The sequence below is a fragment of the Populus trichocarpa genome, chromosome 17, assembly GCF_000002775.5.
Source record: "Populus trichocarpa isolate Nisqually-1 chromosome 17, P.trichocarpa_v4.1, whole genome shotgun sequence".
In the NCBI taxonomy this organism is placed as follows: Eukaryota; Viridiplantae; Streptophyta; class Magnoliopsida; order Malpighiales; family Salicaceae; genus Populus; species Populus trichocarpa.
The window spans coordinates 13,277,135-13,294,836 of NC_037301.2; the positions used below are offsets into that span (position 1 = coordinate 13,277,135).

The window sequence follows — 17,702 nt, forward strand, 5'->3', positions numbered from 1 at the left end:
AATTTGATTATTCTCTATTCAAATCAAATCTTATATAAACAATAACTATATCAATCTGATTAATTACAGGAGTCATATCAAATCTTGTATAAAATTACTACACTTCTTTAAAATAAGATTGTTATCTATTCAGAGCACTATTCAATGTTTTGCCTTTATATTTCCTCCTAAAAAAAAAATACTAATGAAAAATTCGGCTTGTAGACACTATTTTTTTCTATAATAAAAAGGAAAAAACTCTTAACTTTTTAGACAAACTCAATGACTTGATTTAGAAATTTAACCAAATTATAGCATGGCATTGTTAGATTGACTGTAGAATTCTTATTTTCGAAAGAATCATAGATGACATAGGGAACCGACGTATGATGTAAATATATATATAGAGAGATTCCTGACCTAAGCCGCCATTATTTGCTCTAATACTCTCCTCAGAATTCAGTGGTTTTGCCTGTTCTACTGCTTGGAGAAATTCCTGACGTGGTAACAGGCAAGATTTACTTGTTGAATAAGATGGAAGACAGCCTATACGATGCTCCCATTGACCTCATGAACAGCCAGTGTGGTAGCCTACACAATCTTGTCGTTGACCTCATGTACAGCGATTATGGTATGTATATATTCTCTTTTCTTTTCTTTTTCTGATGCATGAGATCAAATTTATTATCAACAAGATGAATGAAGCTTATGAATATTGTTACAATGTTAGTATATAGTGATGATCATGGTGGGGGGATTGTTGTGGCTACTGTTTTCGTTGTGGCAGGGCCAATCTTGTTGCTTAGAGTGATTCCCATGGTGATATATTTTCTGCTAGCAATGGTAACCTTCTCAATATGTCGTATCGCGTTCGATATTATAGTAAATGGAATATATGGTGGCTCAGAAGGAGGTAAATATTTACTTTATCCCTTTTATTTTATTTATTAAAGAGTTAATATAAAATTATTTCTTAGGTTGAAGATGCTTTCAATCTTTTTTATTCTAACTTGATATACCGAGTGATTTGTTATTTATTGTCTTAAAATATTGCTTTTTTCTTTGAATTTTTACGTTGGCATGCTCTAATACTTCTCTTCTAGACATTGCAGAAAAGCAAGAATTTAGAAAACTCCCACCATCTCATTATTTGTCTAAAATTGAGTCCTTCTCCACACTTTGAGAGAGTACAGAAATAGAACAATACGTAACAAATGCCTTTGAAGCAGGTGGCTATAAATGGTTAGTTCTACGTACCCAAACGTACCATATATCCTATACCCTCCATCATCATCTTCTTCCTGTAGATAAGGAAACTGATGTTATTGTTTTCTTTTTTTACAGGCAATTGGTTCTCTATCCCCACGGAGAAGGAGGTGATAATGACAGCATATCTCTTCGCTTGGCAATGGTAGAAAGAGATGATATGCCTCTAGGCTGTGATGTCAACGTTAAGGCTAGCTTTTTCCTGTATGATCAAATCCGAGATAGATATTTGGTCATTGAAGGTACCTTGAAATCATTCAGCCATGTTTCACCATTCTCCAAGCATGTTTTCCGCTTTCTTTTGCTTTATTAATTAGCATGACAAAAACATATTAATTTGGCCCCAGATTCTCTTGTTGAAAGGCGTTATCATAACATGATGAGCGAGTGGAGTTTCACTGACATAGTATCACATGATGACCTGAAAGAAATTTCCAATGGATACCTTGTCAATGACTGCATCATACTTGGAGTGGAGGTTTTTGTTCTCAACAATACACATAAAGGGGAGAGTCTTTCGTTCGTGAAAGAACCTGAAAACAGTCTGTTTACATGGAAGATCGACAACTTTTCATTATATAATACTGAATATGTCTCTGATGTTTTTGATGTTAAAGGAATTAAATGGTACATACGTTTATTATTATTATTATTATTATTATTTTCATAGTTATATATCCTTTGTCTTTGATTAAATTCTTGACTAGCTATTTTTTGCACAATCTTTTTTTAATTTAGGAAATTAAGACTCAGTTCCAAGGAGGGTTCAAACAAAGAAGAGAACCTATTTCTTTATTTAAGCTTAGATGATTCAAAAACAAATCCACAGTCAACTTATGTAGAGTTTACACTCAGAATAATGGATCAAATCAAAGACAACCATATTGAGAAGAAAGGTTAGTAAATCAGCTCCATCATTCATTTTAGAAGCAGAAACATTATTCTTTCTGCTGGGAAATGACTAGAAATTATCTCTTTTGTAGGTGATGGATGGTTTGAAGATGCAAGTGATTGGATGAAAAGTCCTGAATCTTTGTCACTTGAGTGGTCTCAAGAACAGATCAAATGATTATCTTGTGGACAATAAGCTAATCATTCAAGCAAAAATCAGCTGCATGTGTGTGGTTAAAACCTTTTAAAGGAACAAGTACTCTATCTTTAGATTATGTTTATTAATTCTGAAGTATTTTAATTAGCTTTTTTACATTTTAAGCCAAATTCTTTGGTTAATTTGTTATGGATGCATAAACGGCTATTAATTTACATTTTGTTATTATTATTATTATTATTTTCATTTAATTGCTTCAATGGTTTGTGTTATGGGATATGAACTTCTCCATGATTCTTGTGAAGTCGTTTGTAGTACTTTGTCCCTCCTCCCGTTGTGGAGATTAATTATTCTACTACTTTAGCAATATCTAACAAACAACTGCAGAATTTAATTTTAATTGATATACTAGTTGATTGATATCTTTTAATGTAAATTTTTTTCTAAAAATTACTAGGTGTTTTGAGTAAAAAATAAATTAAAAAAAAAATCTTATTTTTTCAGGCCACCCGTTGTTTTTTTTTTTTATTAAAGAATGGAGCGAACAATAACTCAATTGTCTTCATTAACTTAAAATAAAAGCTTATTCGCAGTATTTTCTTAATGGGTCAAGCACTTGGCCTATTTTACTAGGCCTACACATCTGATTTTATTCTTTTTATTTTTTTATTTTTTTATTAATAACTTTTTTTATGTTTTTTTTAAAATAATCTTTAAATTTATTTTTTTAATTAATACCTCATATTTTGTTTTTTTTTTTTGCTTATTTTGGATTTAATCTTTATTTTTTTATTGCTATTTATTTTGTTTATAATCATTTTTTATTGGAACTTTCTTTTTAATTTTTATCCCTCAATATCTTATTTATCATGATTATCTTAGCCTTTTGGGTTGTATATTTGAACATGGAATCGGGTTCACATGGATTTTTTTTTTAAAAAATTTATAATTGAATTTTTTATTTTATTTTTTTATAAGATTATTCTGATTTTAAATATCATATCAGAGGTTTTATGAGTTGACTCAACTTAACTAGATCAATATTATCTTTTTATTACTTAATTTTTTTTTATATTATAAAATTAATCAAAATTTAACTCAACACTCAATTTTTTTTTTTGGTTCTTTAAAAACACTTACGTGATCTTAATACTTTTTTTAACATTTGTTGACTAAAGTTTTAGGATAGTAAATGTAATTTCTCTCTTTTCATAGTAATGATAAACAATAGAATAGACTACTAGACTAAAGGACAGAAAACCAATTCAGCTCAAGGATACAAAAACATGGCCACAAAAGACATTATCTCTGCCTTTCCTTTGCTCACTCTTCCTCTCTTCTTCAAAATCTGAACTGGATAACGTTTTAGCAACACTAAGAAGAGAAGCGACTACACTTGCCAGTTTCCATCAGTTTCTAGTCTCATCTCAGTTTAGCCAACTAATGAAGCAATGATAGAACTGTTCATCCATCCTTTCTTTAGCCTTGTCAGCTGAGCCCTAACCTTTTGATGCATAAACCAACAGATGGTCTTATAGATGTTGAAAGGATCAAGGATGGCATTAAGATCATTAGTCTCAGTACAAAATGTAACCCACAATCCCCCAATATTCACTTGGTGCCTAAAACCTACCTTTCAGTCCAAGGGTCATATGCCCCACAAGGTCCTGAGGTCTAATATAAGTAGAAGAATAGGAGCAATAGCAGCAGTGGCAACAATTGTATTGGTAAAGGAAGCAATGTTTAGTCAAGATATTGCAAATGGACTAGAATTCAAGTTTGCAACTCCTGATCGAAGATCAGTTGAAGAAGCTGAGAGCGGAGTCAGAGACTACGAACAATCTTTGTTGCAACTGAAAGATCTGTTAGGGTCACAATCTTGGAAAGAAGCACAGAAAGTGCTTAGAAGGCGCTCTTCAAACTTGAAGCTGGATCTTTATGCTGTAATTGAAAGCAAACCTGGAAAGGACAGGACTCAACTGAGGACCCTATATGCCAATCTCTTCAACAATGTAACCAAAGTAAGTACTTTTAACGCCCTTTTTTTCATGTATTGAGGATCTTTTCTAGAATGAATTTTTTGGCACTGTTATTAGATTTTCATGAACTTAATGGTGACAATTGGTTTATTCAGTTGGACGCCTTGAACATTGGTTACTAGAACTTTTTTAGCTAATTTGTTACTCATGATTTAAATTCGTCTTATACCCTTTTGTTATTAGAAACAATACTGCTCCTGGAGCTGACAATGTTGAATTTATGGAAATTTTGCAGCTAGACTATGCAGTAAGAGAGAAAGATGTTTCACTTGTGTGGCAATGCTACGAAAATATTGTTGCGTCCTATGATCATATCTTGTCTAGGATATGATCTCCAAATGGTGCTTGCCCCACCTCCCTGTTGATCAAAGAAGCTGAGATCATACCTTATGACCGGAACTCGGTGTATGATGTCGTAGCCCTTTTACTTTTTACTTTGATAAGAACTTCAGCCATTTTTCAGTGCATGATTTCATTTGCTGGTTTGCAACTATCATTTAATAAAAAAATTTGATTCAGATTACCGCGATAGACACAACTGAAACATCAGGAGCATGGAAGATCTGAGAACGTTCACTCGTCTAGATTTCTGGAAGTTTATTGAATTTTTATTCGCCCCACATACAAGCGCTTTAAAAAGTAGCAATGGTATTCTAGGGTGGTTTATTTTACAAGATCTTTCCAAAACCTTTCCAAATTTTAAAGCAAAACTATGCCCTATCTGATAAAAATTCAAGAAGTGGTGATTATACAAAATTTGAACACTTCCAGAATATCACTTGCAGAAACTCTAGAAGGAAATTGCCTCTATTGGCCGTACGGAAAATCCACCAATTTGTCTTTCCCAGGAAACCATGGTTGTTCCAAGAATGATGAGATTAAGGTCTGCTGGTCATCCCAATATTTCTGATATTTTGTTGAAGACATCCATAACCTGCATGGAGAAGAAAACATCCCAAGTTCTCCAGTTCAGATATTTCAGAGAGCTATTCAATTGATACAACTTAAAACCTATAAGCCCGAGGTGTTTCTTTGAGTAACAAATGAATACGCACTGTGAAAGAATAGGAGAACACAGCTAAAGTATGTTTGGAGTTGTGGTTGACTTGGTTATAAAAAAGGGAGGAAGTTATCAATCAAAGGTGAGGAAAACCATTTTACAGGAGAATGTTGTTTGCAGTTATTTTGGAAAACTATCTGAGGTCTTCAAGTAAATTAACCTTGAAATAATTCACGCCGATGAGGTACTTGCTGGACACAAATACAATACAACACATAATAATAGACCAAAAGGCAATGTAGTCCTCCAGGTAGAAAGTTGACATTTCAAAAGACCAAAACTAGTAGATTAATAATGTAATTACAGCGACAAACAATTTTCTATAATTGATGAAGCATGTATGAGATAAGAAGAGGAAGGTTATACCTCCTTGTCATTCTGATATTTGGCAATGCTTAGTGGGTTCTGTGAACACTGCAAAATGGCCAAAATATTACAAAGATGGTTAGATTTCATAAAATTAATTGTAAGTCAGTTGCAATATACCTCCATAATGGCTTGTTGAACTCTAGGATTTTGAAATGCCAGGGCAACATCAGGATTGGCCATGATTTTTGAGATGACTTCTTCAGGTGTAAGGCCAATCTGATCTGCAAAACACAAATGACCAGAAAACCACACAATAAGAAAACGAAAGGTGATTTTCATATTATCGGTATCAAATGTAAAATTAGAATCTGAAAACAAAAGTTGAACAAGTTCCAAGTACATCCAGCATAAATCATGCAGCAGTTTAGGGCAAGCTGAGTCCTGAACATAGGTGGATTTATAAACCTTCGCATCTTAACCATTGATTAACTAACAAGAGGCACTCCCAGAAATCATAACCCAGCTATTTTACCAGTGCACAAAAACTTCATGCTATTAGAGCCAAAACTCTTGTTAATCATGAAATGTTCTTTCATCATTATTTATTTATTCCTAATCCATGCGTTTCATTATGCAATCAATTCAGTCTGGCACCTCTGTTAAATGCAAATTTGGAGATAACCTGTTGCGTCCACTGAAATGAACAATCAAGTTCAGGACAATACTGGTAATGCATGTCAAGCTCGAGTAGGGAAAGAGCAGATACAATGATGAGATGAAAAAAGAAAATGAGTAATAAAAATTCCTGGAAAAATTTATGATATCATTTATGAAATTATTGGAGAACATCAAAATTCATTAAATCACTCTTCATTGAGCAGATCAAGCTAAGAGAATGTACTGGGGCCAAATTGAGCAGATCAAGCCTAAATATGCCAGCATAGCAGCCAAAAGATTTTAACAACCAAGTTCATAAAATCCCTTATAAAAAAAAAAGAAATATAAGAATGGTAGCAAGAAGGCAAACAACAATCCAATAAATTAATGTTCTCAAATTATAATCATAAACATTTGAAAGATGAAACATATAGCAGAAACAATCAATGCCAAACTCACCAAATTGCTGCTTAACCTCAGGACTGCTGAGATCAAAATTTTTTAAAGAATCCACCATCCGGCTGTCCCATTCACTGCTTCCACTCATATTATTTCTGGAAAAAAAATACAGCAAATGAAGTTGGATCCATGAAAAACTGGCTCTTCATTGGGCTATGCTTATAATAAAACTTCAGTAGAAAAGCACCTTGCTGAACATTAAGAAAAAAAGAATAAAAAATTATAATAACAGAACATCCAATACAACTGGAAAAATAACTCCACACAAACTATTGACACATATCTGATGTGAAGGGACTGCATGCAGAAATTTCTGAAATCAAAGCGTAAAGCAAACGGGTTTAAAATATCATTCAGAAACCTGAATGTAAATGCCTTGAAATCCCCAATCCAGATAGATTTGAAATATCAGTGAGAAAAATAGAAATTAGCACAATAGCATCTCATAATGGTTAATGATATATTCATAAATTTCCTCGGCACACCACGCTTTCATATACTATGAAAGAATTAAAACATAAGGCGCAAATATCATCAAGGTCAAAACACGCTGTCAACATTAAGCATCATCAAACAAAATTAACTGTAAAAGAGCTGGAACAAGTGCTTACAGCATTTCTTCCAATTGTTGTCGGTATTGTGGATTTTGCAGCATCCCTATTACATAGTCATAGTGCACAGCACAGAAAACCAAAATGTGTCAAAAGATATTCACACTTAATCTAGAGTTGCTAAAATTAATGAATTTTGCATTTGGATAGGAAAAACAAAGCCAGGCTATTGGCTGCATCAACAAAAGTAATACAAAATAGCAGTGAACCATGAAGAAAGACAACCAACTCAAGATCCCCACCCCACCCCCCTCAGAAAAACAAAAGCTATGCAAACATCTAAATTGAAAATACATTACATGCGAAATGATTGACCTGATAATGATAGCAAATCACATCCACAAAGAAAGGACATGCAATGAACTTGAATTCCCACTACCTACACAAATTGTGCACTACATATTTAAGCATTCACTTAAACACTGATGATTTTGATACCATGTTAAACAACAAAAAACTATGGTCTATAATGCAATATATTTACAAGATTCTCAAATACTACATCCAAAGTAAGCCTTCTCAAGAGAATATACATCAATGAAGGTTTGACTTACATTTGAAGGTGGTAGGGTTCCTCATTTCCTCGGGTAAATACCTGCAAGGATATGAGAAGAATCAAACTATAAAAAGAAAACATGAAATGGACCATCTAATTTTACAGGGTAATTAACCATAAGTAATTCAGACAAACAAAAAAGTAAGGCCCACCATATGTTTATATGAAAGAAGAGCAAGAAGAGAACTAACATGGTCACTGAAGTTAATTGCAAATAAAGAAATTCCAGGAGAATGGAACAGCAGCACAATGAATTTACAACACTAAGGAAAGCACAAAATGATTTTGTTTTGAGGAAAAGAAGCTATATTACGGATAAACCATCTTTTGCACTGTTGGATCGTCCATCATTTTCTCCAAAGCTTCCACGGATAAAGATCCTGCCTTTTCTGTCCATGAATAAATATCAACTCAGAAAGCTTTTTTTTTTTTTAATATCAGAGAATACTGAATGGGAATTAAGGCCATAAATAGCAATCAAGCACACAGTGTCATGTGAGAAAAGTCAAAGGCTACAGAACATCAAATTAGAACATGCTTCCATGTTCCCGCCTGAAATCATCCTTAAACTACAACTCCATACAGCTCTGAGTGAGAAATTGCTTCATTCATATCACTTATCAAGAGCAGTGTGACATGATGAGCTAATACAGTTGGATGTAAATGGATGATTCTCTACACAACAATTATATCACTTATCAAGAGCAGCGTGACATGATGAGCTAATACAGTTGGACATAAATGGATGATTCTCTACACAACAATTATATCACTTATCAAGAACAGGACATGATGAGCTAATACAGTTGGTGTAAATGGATGATTCTCTACACAACTATTGGATCTGAATGGACGATTCCCTATACACATGCATATAGCAATACCATGGAAATGCAAGCAATTACATTATATGCAACTGAAAATCATTAGCGCACTAAAACAAACAATGAAATTCCTAAGAGGTTAATCTTGAATAGTCACACTACATGTTCAAACAGGCTTTAAAATCATACCAACACCTGCTAAGGATTTTTATTAATTGCATATTTCCTTTTAAAAATGGATATTGATCTTTGCATCATAAACGCTTTTAAGTTTTGTATCTTCTGCTAGCCTCTTATCCAACCCAGTCTCCTATTTTCTTCTAACAAACATTTCTGAAGACCCTCAAGTGAAAGCCCTTTGGGCTTGAAACTTGCACATGCCCACACTACCTTGTGTTTAATTTTTTTTATCAAATAAATGAGGATGGTGAGATTCGAACTCGTAATCGCTTGGTTATCAAAGCTCTGATACCATGTCATAGAACCAATTTAACCCAAAATCTTAAGCTATTAGGTGAGGTCTCAAGATATGATTTATTATTCTCTAATAGAACCAGAATACCAAAACACTAATAGATATTACAAGTTGACTTCATAAGTCCATGAATTCCTGGTTTCATGATTAGAAAAAAATAGTAAGAATACATAAAAGTAACATATGTGAACTGCAAAGAAGAAATGGCAAGATAAGTTGTGTATCTCAATGCACGGGACAATGAGTAGTTTTAGTTGTCTTTTTTACTTACGACTAGATTGAGAACCCTCGGAAGGCTCGGAAGCACTTGGGCCCTGCTTAAAAGCAGCTCCATTTTGAGAGGCCTGCATACAGTATTGAAATAATTACATCTGAAAAAGTTTAATATAGAATAGAGACATTAAGTTTCAACAATAAAGACTTACTTCCTTCGCAAACTGAACATCCTTGGATGAGCTTGTATCGATGACATCTTCAACACTTGAAAAAGGAGTGTTCAGCGAGGTTTCTTCAGGAGAAACATCCACAAAAGCTGCAAGTAGGAGCTGCATTACACTTTCTTATGGAGAACATTTCTAAAAATCTTATAAGCAAGTGCCCAGTACTAAATTGAGCAATAGAAGTTTAGCATTTCTTAAGGTATGTTCAGTTTTGAAGTTATAGTTGTGCATGAGTGGAGCAAACAGAGAAGGGAATAGAGGAACATGAACAGGGAAAAAGGAAGGAAAGGAAATAGAAATAGTAGGGAAATTCAATATTTCTCAGTAGCCAATTATCAGTCGTCAATCAGCCAAATAGCAACCCCTAAACAGCATAAGGACTCACAACCAAAGATTCTGTCATACCGAATTTCCTTGGCTCCTCCTTTATCTCTCTTTCCTCTAGAGTATCAGTTTCCTTTTCCTTCCTAGCATCAGTTTCTGGAGCTGCTTCTACTTTTGTGGCAGGAATATCTACTGTGACTGCAGGTTGAGAAGCAGTTTGAAAAGGTGAGGTTGCAGGCTGTGATGCTGGTGGTGGAGAAAATGGAAAAGGTGACCTTGCAGAAAATGCGGGATTGAATTGGTTATTTTGTGCATTCATCTGCTCTGTCAAAGATTTGAAAGCTTGTTGCATGGCATAATTCTGAAAGAAAAGATGAGCATAAAGAAATAACTTAAGTTAAATATGGAATGTTTATAGCTATCTCTAAACAAAGAGGTGAAACTTGGACTGATAAAGATGCATGCAAAATAGATTAGAATGACTAGTTAAATTATTTGCAAAGTTAATTGATTGAGTTGCAAAGATGATACTGTTTGCCTGGAAATGATATATGCTAAGCCAAAATGTTGTGTATACAGGGAAGGAGCAGTTGTCTTGAAATAAGCCAAAGAAGTTTAGAAAGGAACAAGTGAAGGTAGAATGTAAAGCATGCCACTAGTAGAATTGAGGTCGAAGGTAGAATGTGAAGGTCCTCTAACTGAGGTCAAAGTGTACCACCAGTTTCAATGGAAATGCCCGCATTGAGGTCAAAGGTCCTCTAGTTTTTGAAAAGGAGATCCCGTAAGATGCAGTTATTTTTATAACATCTCTCCTCTAGGAACTGAGACACATGATTTCTATAGCGGGCAGTAGGTACTAGAAAAAAACTAACTCACCAGAAGCTTCACTTATCCATGAAAATTGAATCAAGTCAAATTTAATTACTCAAAAATTTGAAACTACAAATTAGAGCAAATCATTGACAAAGACAAGTTAGAAGAAAACACTGGGTTGAGAAACTAGAACAAATCTGAAGTACTAATTATCCACCTACAAAAGAAAGCACCAACCCCCATCATTCCATTGCATAGTTGCTCAGCAAGAAGACCAGAAAATTCAGCAAAACACACAGACATTTGTACCTTGCAGGAGATAAGAACTCACCTTTAACCGTGTAGCCACCTGTACATTTAATAAAACACAATGTTAATACAACAAAGAACAAAAAATAAATAACAAACGGATAAAAGTACATATAAAACAGTGATTCTCACCCATGAAAAAATTGCTGACAACGCAACACCAACTCCAACCCAAAACAGTGGCGATCCTCTACAAACACACAATCAAGAAACAAAATAAACATCCATCCACACATAAAAACAAAGAACACCCATATAACTAGGGTAAGCCAATGCAAAGCTAGCTAAAAATCTGAGATGCTAAATGCTAGAAAGAGAATTCATTACATTTGTGAAGGCGGTGGCGACACTGACTGTGGATTAACTCCAACAGAAGCCGTCTGTTGTCCACTTGATGACGAAATGCTAGCAAAATATTCACTCCCTAATTTCCGTATCACATTACAGCACAAACTTAGCAAAACCCAACAGCCAAAATCATTAAAAGAAACAAACTTTAACACAAGATAAAAATAACCCTACAGGTAAAATCACAAAAGGAAGAGACTTTGATGTTAATTAGTAATTGAGGGGCTGAAAGTTACCATTTTTTGAGGTTCTACGGGGACCATGAGATTGGGAAAGGGCAGAAATGGAAATTCTTGAAGTATGAGTGACAGTTTTGGAAGTTCTGTGAGGGAACGGAAGTGAGGGTCTGGTTGTGGATATGGAGAATTTAGGGGTGGTAGGGTTTTTGAGTGAAGTTGGGTATCCCATAACTAATTTAGGTGAAGAAGAAGAGAGTAGAGACAATCTAGGGTTTTCCATGTTTCGGGGTTTGGATTTTGATTTCTAAAACCCTAAACCAGAGAATTAGAGCATGAAGAAGTGGCAGAAGTGATTTCACTCTGGTCTGTGTGGTTTCAACGACGAGAGGAAGAGACAAGAGTGGAAGGGAAAATGAAGCTAATTTTGTCAAACCCGGCACGGTTTGGGTTGAGCCCAGGCCAGTTAAATTGGTTTGATCCAAAACCGAGACCTACAAACCTGTTTAAAAGTGCGTCAGCTTCCATTTTTTAATGATTTTTATAATGTTAATGAGTGGATATCATAAATAATAATAATAAAATAATTAATTTTCAAGTAAAATATATTTTTAAAAAATATTATGTATTAAACACATTATAAATACAAATTGTGGAATTATCTCGACTGTGTATGATTAATGTCATGGCTCTTGGGATAAGAGAAGATATAGCAGAAATTGAGATGAATATGTTTTTGGTTGAAAAGATTTAAAAAAAAAGATATAAGATAGATTTATTTCTATAATAGGAAGGATAAATGGACCTAAGATTGTATTTGATTAATATTAATACAAAAAAAATAAAAAAAATATATTTATACAATAACTTGAATTTTTATTATTTTAAATAAAAAACAAAAAACACATAACTTTTTGTTTTCATTGCAGTTTGTTTTTGGGTGTGTTTTGTTAAATTGATATTTTTTAATAATTTTAATATAATGATATTAAAAAATATTTTTATATATTTTTAAATAAAAACATTTTTTTAAAAAAATTATTCGTATACTAGTAACAAACGCTACCTAGCATTGCTAGGACTTCAAAAAAAAGATTCAAGCCTATTCCTCGTCCATTGTACCAGGCACAGATTCTAGGCCCATGGCCCATATAAAACAATATAAACAAGGGACTAAGGCAACAAACCATGAAACAAAGCAAAGCCCCCCCATCGCCTTAAACGCGTAAACTTGCTCTCCAATCTCTTCCCCTCTCTCTCCTCTATAAATACCCCCGCCTTCCTCGATACACATCCCTCAATCCCTCAAAAATAAATCCCTAGAAAAAAGCCCTGGATCTCACCCTCGATAAAAATCCCCCGTCTAAACCCTGAATCCCCAGTTTATCTCCCTCCCTCTCTCCAGATCTCACCCCGATCTTTGATTCTCTACAGGTACTCACCCTCTCCTCCTCTCTCGGTGTTGTGTTTTTAGGGTTTCGAATATTCCAGGGATCTTGACTTGTGTTTGTTGGCTGAGTTATTGACTTCTGTAGCTTTTTGCTTTAAGGGACTTAGAAGTTTTCTTTTATTTTCTGCTTTTTTGGGGGTTTTTTGTTATTTTTCATTTCAGAGGCTCTGTTTGTTTGTTTAGGGATTTGAAGCTGTGGGATTTTGTGAATTTTTTTTGAAAATCTTAGATCCGTAATAGCACCAATTGAGGTTTATTTTGTTGCTTCACGCATGATTCGGATCTAATATTTCTCGACGAGGAATCTTTGTATAGTGACGAGAAATTGGAGTGAACAACAAAAAACCATAATTTAAGGGTTTCTTGTTTGTTCTTGAATGGTCAATGTTTTAGTCCGAGTGTTTGAACTTCTGAAATTCATTTTAAAACTATTTAAAGTTGTTTTTCTTGTTTTTTTGTTGTTGTAAAGTTATTTTTTCTGTCTCTTTTCCTATTAGAAATTGGAGTTTCAGCATGCTAGTTAGATTTGTTTGTTTTATGTTGTTGACTGAGCATTTTGGTAAATTGTTGGGTTTTTTGTGACTTTTTTCAGAGATCGAGACTGAATTCTATTACTCTGAGTGTTAAAGTTACAATACTTAGTATCTGGCACACCATTGCTTGCCTATATATAGTTTCTGTTGAAAATCTTATTGGTGTGGTGGAGACATTAACAATATCTATTGTTAATATGTGCTCTCTAAGGGTTGTGTTGTAAGGGACTGTTGGTGAATGTTGACTAAGCATGTATTATTTCTTATGCCAATGTTTTGATACTGATCATTGCATTGTTTTTTCCTTTGTATCTTCACATAGCAGGTTTACCTACTGCTCATTTTCTCAAAAACGTTTGTGCTGCTTCTGCAATTTCAATGGCTGCAACTGTGGATATGTCTCTTGATGACATTATAAAGAAAAACAGGGAGAGAGGTAGAGGACGAGGTAGGGCCAGCCGTGGACGTGGCCGTGGACGTGGACCTGTTAGGTCCTTTAATAATGGAAGGATGTCAGGGGCTGTTCGTAGAGGCCCTCTCTCAGTGAATACTTGGCCATCAAAATACTCCATTGCTAAGGCAAGCTCAAAACTGTGGATGGTATATGCATATGATTCAGAACCTTCTAGGATTATGAAATCCAAATGGAAGGGATCTCTATTATGCTAAAAGTCAAAATACAGTGGATCTTAATATTAATTTGTTCATGGCGAAGCTCACTTGACCTCATCCACTAAAGCATTACTGTTCGTTGCATTTATATCATTATCTTGGGATTTAGCTGTACTTTTGGGTTATTGGGTGTATATACTGGGGATTTTCCACAGATCTGATTTGACGTGGGTCTGTGCAGAAGTTTTTCTGGTCCTCATCCAGTTATCATGCTACTTCCTAGCATTTTATCCTGGGCTTCATAGGTGAATATTTGGGAATGGAGTTCGCACCAGTAGCATAATGTCAGTTAACAATTAGTCCTCTATATAATCCATATTATACAGTTCTAGCTTTTGACTTGTTTAGACGGAAAGATTATGATGGATCCTCCTGTTATGTGCGGAATTTCTTCGGTGCAAGAACTCATCTCTCCTAGTTCATGGTGTTTTTGCAAAGGAGTTCCTTCGCTTAACTTCAGAACTGGAGCTCCCACCTATATCATAGCACTGGTTTTCACATGCAGTGGGTCGAATCCTTTACTCCTATCTGCCATCTATTAATTCAACCTCCTGAAGTTTGGAGACATGGTTACTTGATCTTTTTACTAAACTGCAGTTGCTTTTTATCTTTTGGGAAATTCCTCAACTGAGATTGATATTGGAGATGGTGAACTTGTTATGGAAATAAGCTGACATGTTCTATTTGATGTCATCAGCCTTCTCGCAGAGTCAGGAGTTTGCCTTGGCAGCATGATCTGCTTGAGGATAGCATTAGAGCTGCAGGAATAACAGGAGTAGAAGTTGGAACCAAGTTATATGTTTCAAACTTGGATTATGGGGTGACCAACGAAGACATAAGGGTACAACTTAAGCTGTATGTTTTCATCATAGATCCTCTGTGTGCTGTTTTGCCTTTCTAAAATAAGTTTTCTGGGAAACTCAGGAGCTCTTCGCAGAGGTTGGAGATCTGAAACGATATGCTGTTCACTATGACAAAGATGGTCGCTCTAGTGTAAGCTCAATTTCTTAATAACTGAACTTATTTATGTTAGTACTGCTACCAGGTGGTTGGATCTTGAATATCATTTGATTCTCTCTCTGGAAGTTTGGTTTTATATCATTTAATAATTATGAGTTGCATGTTAAAGGCTGGGAGGTTTCATTAATCATGTGCTAACCACAAGGAAGAGTAATTGCCTGCATTTGCCTGCATTTACAAGGACATGTGATATATCTAGTGAAATCATGAAATCTCAAATCTGGATGTGTTTGCTATGAGATGAAAAATAGGGGTGAATCATTTTATTGTCAATGGCAAGAAGGAGAAAAGAATATCTATAAGGAAAAACGAGAAAAAATTATTAACTAGAGAAAAAGTAGTAATGTCCTGGGCAGGTCTGTTAGTTGGACTTGCAAACTGTCAGATCTGCAGAATTAAAGTTTTAGTTCTTAAACACAGACTTGGCAAAGAGAAGGAAAAAAATTCCTATCTGCTTATCGTTATTAAGTTTTTGGTTAGATGCTAACTATAAATTATCTCCTTTGATGTATATGCCTTTCACCTCAGCCCATTGGTTCCTCACTCACACTTTTGCATGCACCTATGACACTGGTCCAGTGAAGAGCCTGCTTTTCATGGTCCTTTTTGTTTCCTTTGTTGTGCTATTAGTGCCTCTCATGAGTTATTTGCATAGATATTTTGTTGGAATGGTTTTTGAACATGTACTAAAAATTAGATGAATACCCAACATGCTACAGGAAAACATCCGCTGTTTTCATAAATAAATAGATATTTACAGCTCTCTTGTGGTTCATGTGTCTTAAGCTTGTTAGTCGTAGCTTTTTCCTCAGTACATTGATTGGCTTTGTTTAAACTTGCCATTTACTGTTTTGGTTTCTAAGTGTTCTCCCCGGATAGGAAACTTCTAATGTTTATAGCTTGGTAACAGGGCTCAGCTGAAGTTATGTATACAAGAAGAAGCGATGCATTTGCTGCTCTTAAGAAGTATAACAATGTTCTGTTAGATGGAAAGCCCATGAAGATTGAGATTGTGGGTCCCAATCCAGTGGTGCCTATTTCAGCTCGAATGAATGTTACTGGAGCAAATGGAAAGAAGAAGAGAACTGTTGTTACGACGTATGTGGTTTTTTTGCTTGTCTTTGTTCTCATGATTTGATTTGATGTTGCATTCTTCATCTGAATCTGTCAATCTATTAGGACCTTTTCTGGTGAACTATCAAATGTTCTGCATTTGCTATAGAACTTTTTAACTTTTTCATGGGGAGCTCGCTTCCCTTGTGTGCTTGAAGCTGGAATCCAAGCTTGCAAGAGTTTGTAGACTGTATGAGGTCACAGTGCTTGTTGTCTGGGCTGTAGTTTGATTTCCTTTGACAATTTAGTTGTGGCTGATTTTGTTGTTCAATAAGAAGGGATCAATAGCTTCGGTCTTATAATGAGAAAATTAGCTTTTTATTCATGCATGTTACTGGTTGTTTGGCTGGAGTCCTGGGTAACATGAAGATTGCATCTTTCACATTATGTCACTCTCTTGAACACCGTTATCTGTTTGAGGGTGTGATGTAAAGCATTACTTAGAAGCTTTTTCCTGAAGATGATATTTGTATTTTCAGAACACTTCCATTGATAGTTTGAAAATTATGCAGACCTGGACTAGGTGGTGGAAGAGGTGCTGGCGCAAATAATCGTGGTTCTGGGTAAGCTTTTTCTCCTTCATATGTGGCTGTTTTGCTTGTTGGTTTAATTCCTTGAACAGTCTTGTTTCTGCCTGTTCTTTGTTTAGTAGTATTAATGTTAGGTTGAACAAAATTCCTTTGTTTCCCTTATTCTTCTCATGTCAAAGAGGTTTTATTTTTTATTTTACGTCTTTTTTTAAAAAAAAAATCTGTGCTGTCTGTGTGCACAGTCAGAGTCGTCGTGGAGGTGGGGATCTAAGGAATGGTACGAGGAATGGCCGTGGTCAAGCTCCTGGCCGTGGTCAAGCTCCTGGACGTGGTCAGGCTCCTGGCCGAGGACGTGGCCGTGGGAAGAAGCAACCTGTTGAAAAGTCAGTAGATGAGCTGGACAAGGAATTGGAAAGTTACCATGCTGAAGCCATGCAAACTTAATTTCGAAAGTTGTTCCCAACTAGACATAGCATTAGTTTGTGTTCATCTTAGCCCCACAAACTTGTTACTTGCAGTGATGTCTGTTGTTCCTTTTTTTGCTAACTTTTAACACTAGCCTGGAAGCTTTTTGTAACAGAGAATGTTGGTTGTCTTTCCAACTCATAATCGCCTTCATATTTTCTTGATTCTCTATATATTTTAGTTGTATATATTGTTATGAAGAGGCTAATATGACCGTGCTCCACGC

The 17,702-nt window shown here is 35.0% G+C and overlaps 3 protein-coding genes and 1 pseudogene across 5 annotated transcripts; 3 read left to right on the top strand and 1 right to left on the bottom strand.

The window, feature by feature from the left end:
- Positions 1-513: 513 nt before the first annotated feature.
- Positions 514-2,314, top strand: LOC18106639 (uncharacterized; annotated as a pseudogene).
- A 1,251-nt stretch (positions 2,315-3,565) lies between these two features.
- Positions 3,566-4,855, top strand: LOC18106638 (psbQ-like protein 3, chloroplastic). The gene is made up of 2 exons (XM_006372512.3): positions 3,566-4,314; positions 4,568-4,855. The coding sequence occupies exons 1-2, from the start codon at positions 3,832-3,834 to the stop codon at positions 4,661-4,663; spliced, it is 579 nt and encodes a 192-aa protein (XP_006372574.2). The 5' UTR covers positions 3,566-3,831; the 3' UTR covers positions 4,664-4,855.
- A 39-nt stretch (positions 4,856-4,894) lies between these two features.
- On the bottom strand, positions 4,895-12,149 carry LOC18106637 (protein TIC 40, chloroplastic). Its single transcript, XM_006372510.3, has 14 exons — positions 11,754-12,149; positions 11,497-11,593; positions 11,302-11,359; positions 11,192-11,209; positions 10,129-10,408; positions 9,709-9,815; positions 9,555-9,627; positions 8,298-8,373; positions 7,983-8,023; positions 7,429-7,474; positions 6,818-6,912; positions 5,879-5,982; positions 5,759-5,806; positions 4,895-5,266 (listed from the first exon to the last, which is right to left on the bottom strand). Exons 1-14 carry the CDS (start codon positions 11,974-11,976, stop codon positions 5,225-5,227), a joined length of 1,308 nt encoding a protein of 435 aa, XP_006372572.3. The 5' UTR covers positions 11,977-12,149; the 3' UTR covers positions 4,895-5,224.
- A 738-nt stretch (positions 12,150-12,887) lies between these two features.
- LOC18106636 (THO complex subunit 4D) lies at positions 12,888-17,664 on the top strand. Of its 3 annotated transcripts, XM_052448260.1 has the most exons (8): positions 12,888-13,127; positions 14,002-14,255; positions 15,046-15,189; positions 15,273-15,341; positions 16,279-16,466; positions 16,994-17,044; positions 17,254-17,324; positions 17,361-17,664. In XM_052448260.1, exons 2-8 carry the CDS (start codon positions 14,055-14,057, stop codon positions 17,453-17,455), a joined length of 819 nt encoding a protein of 272 aa, XP_052304220.1. In that variant the 5' UTR covers positions 12,888-13,127; positions 14,002-14,054; the 3' UTR covers positions 17,456-17,664. The 3 variants fall into 3 exon arrangements, with proteins under 3 accessions (XP_052304220.1, XP_006372571.1, XP_006372570.1); XM_006372509.3 differs by having other exon boundaries at positions 13,999-14,255; positions 17,254-17,664; XM_006372508.3 differs by having other exon boundaries at positions 17,254-17,664.
- Positions 17,665-17,702: the final 38 nt, after the last annotated feature.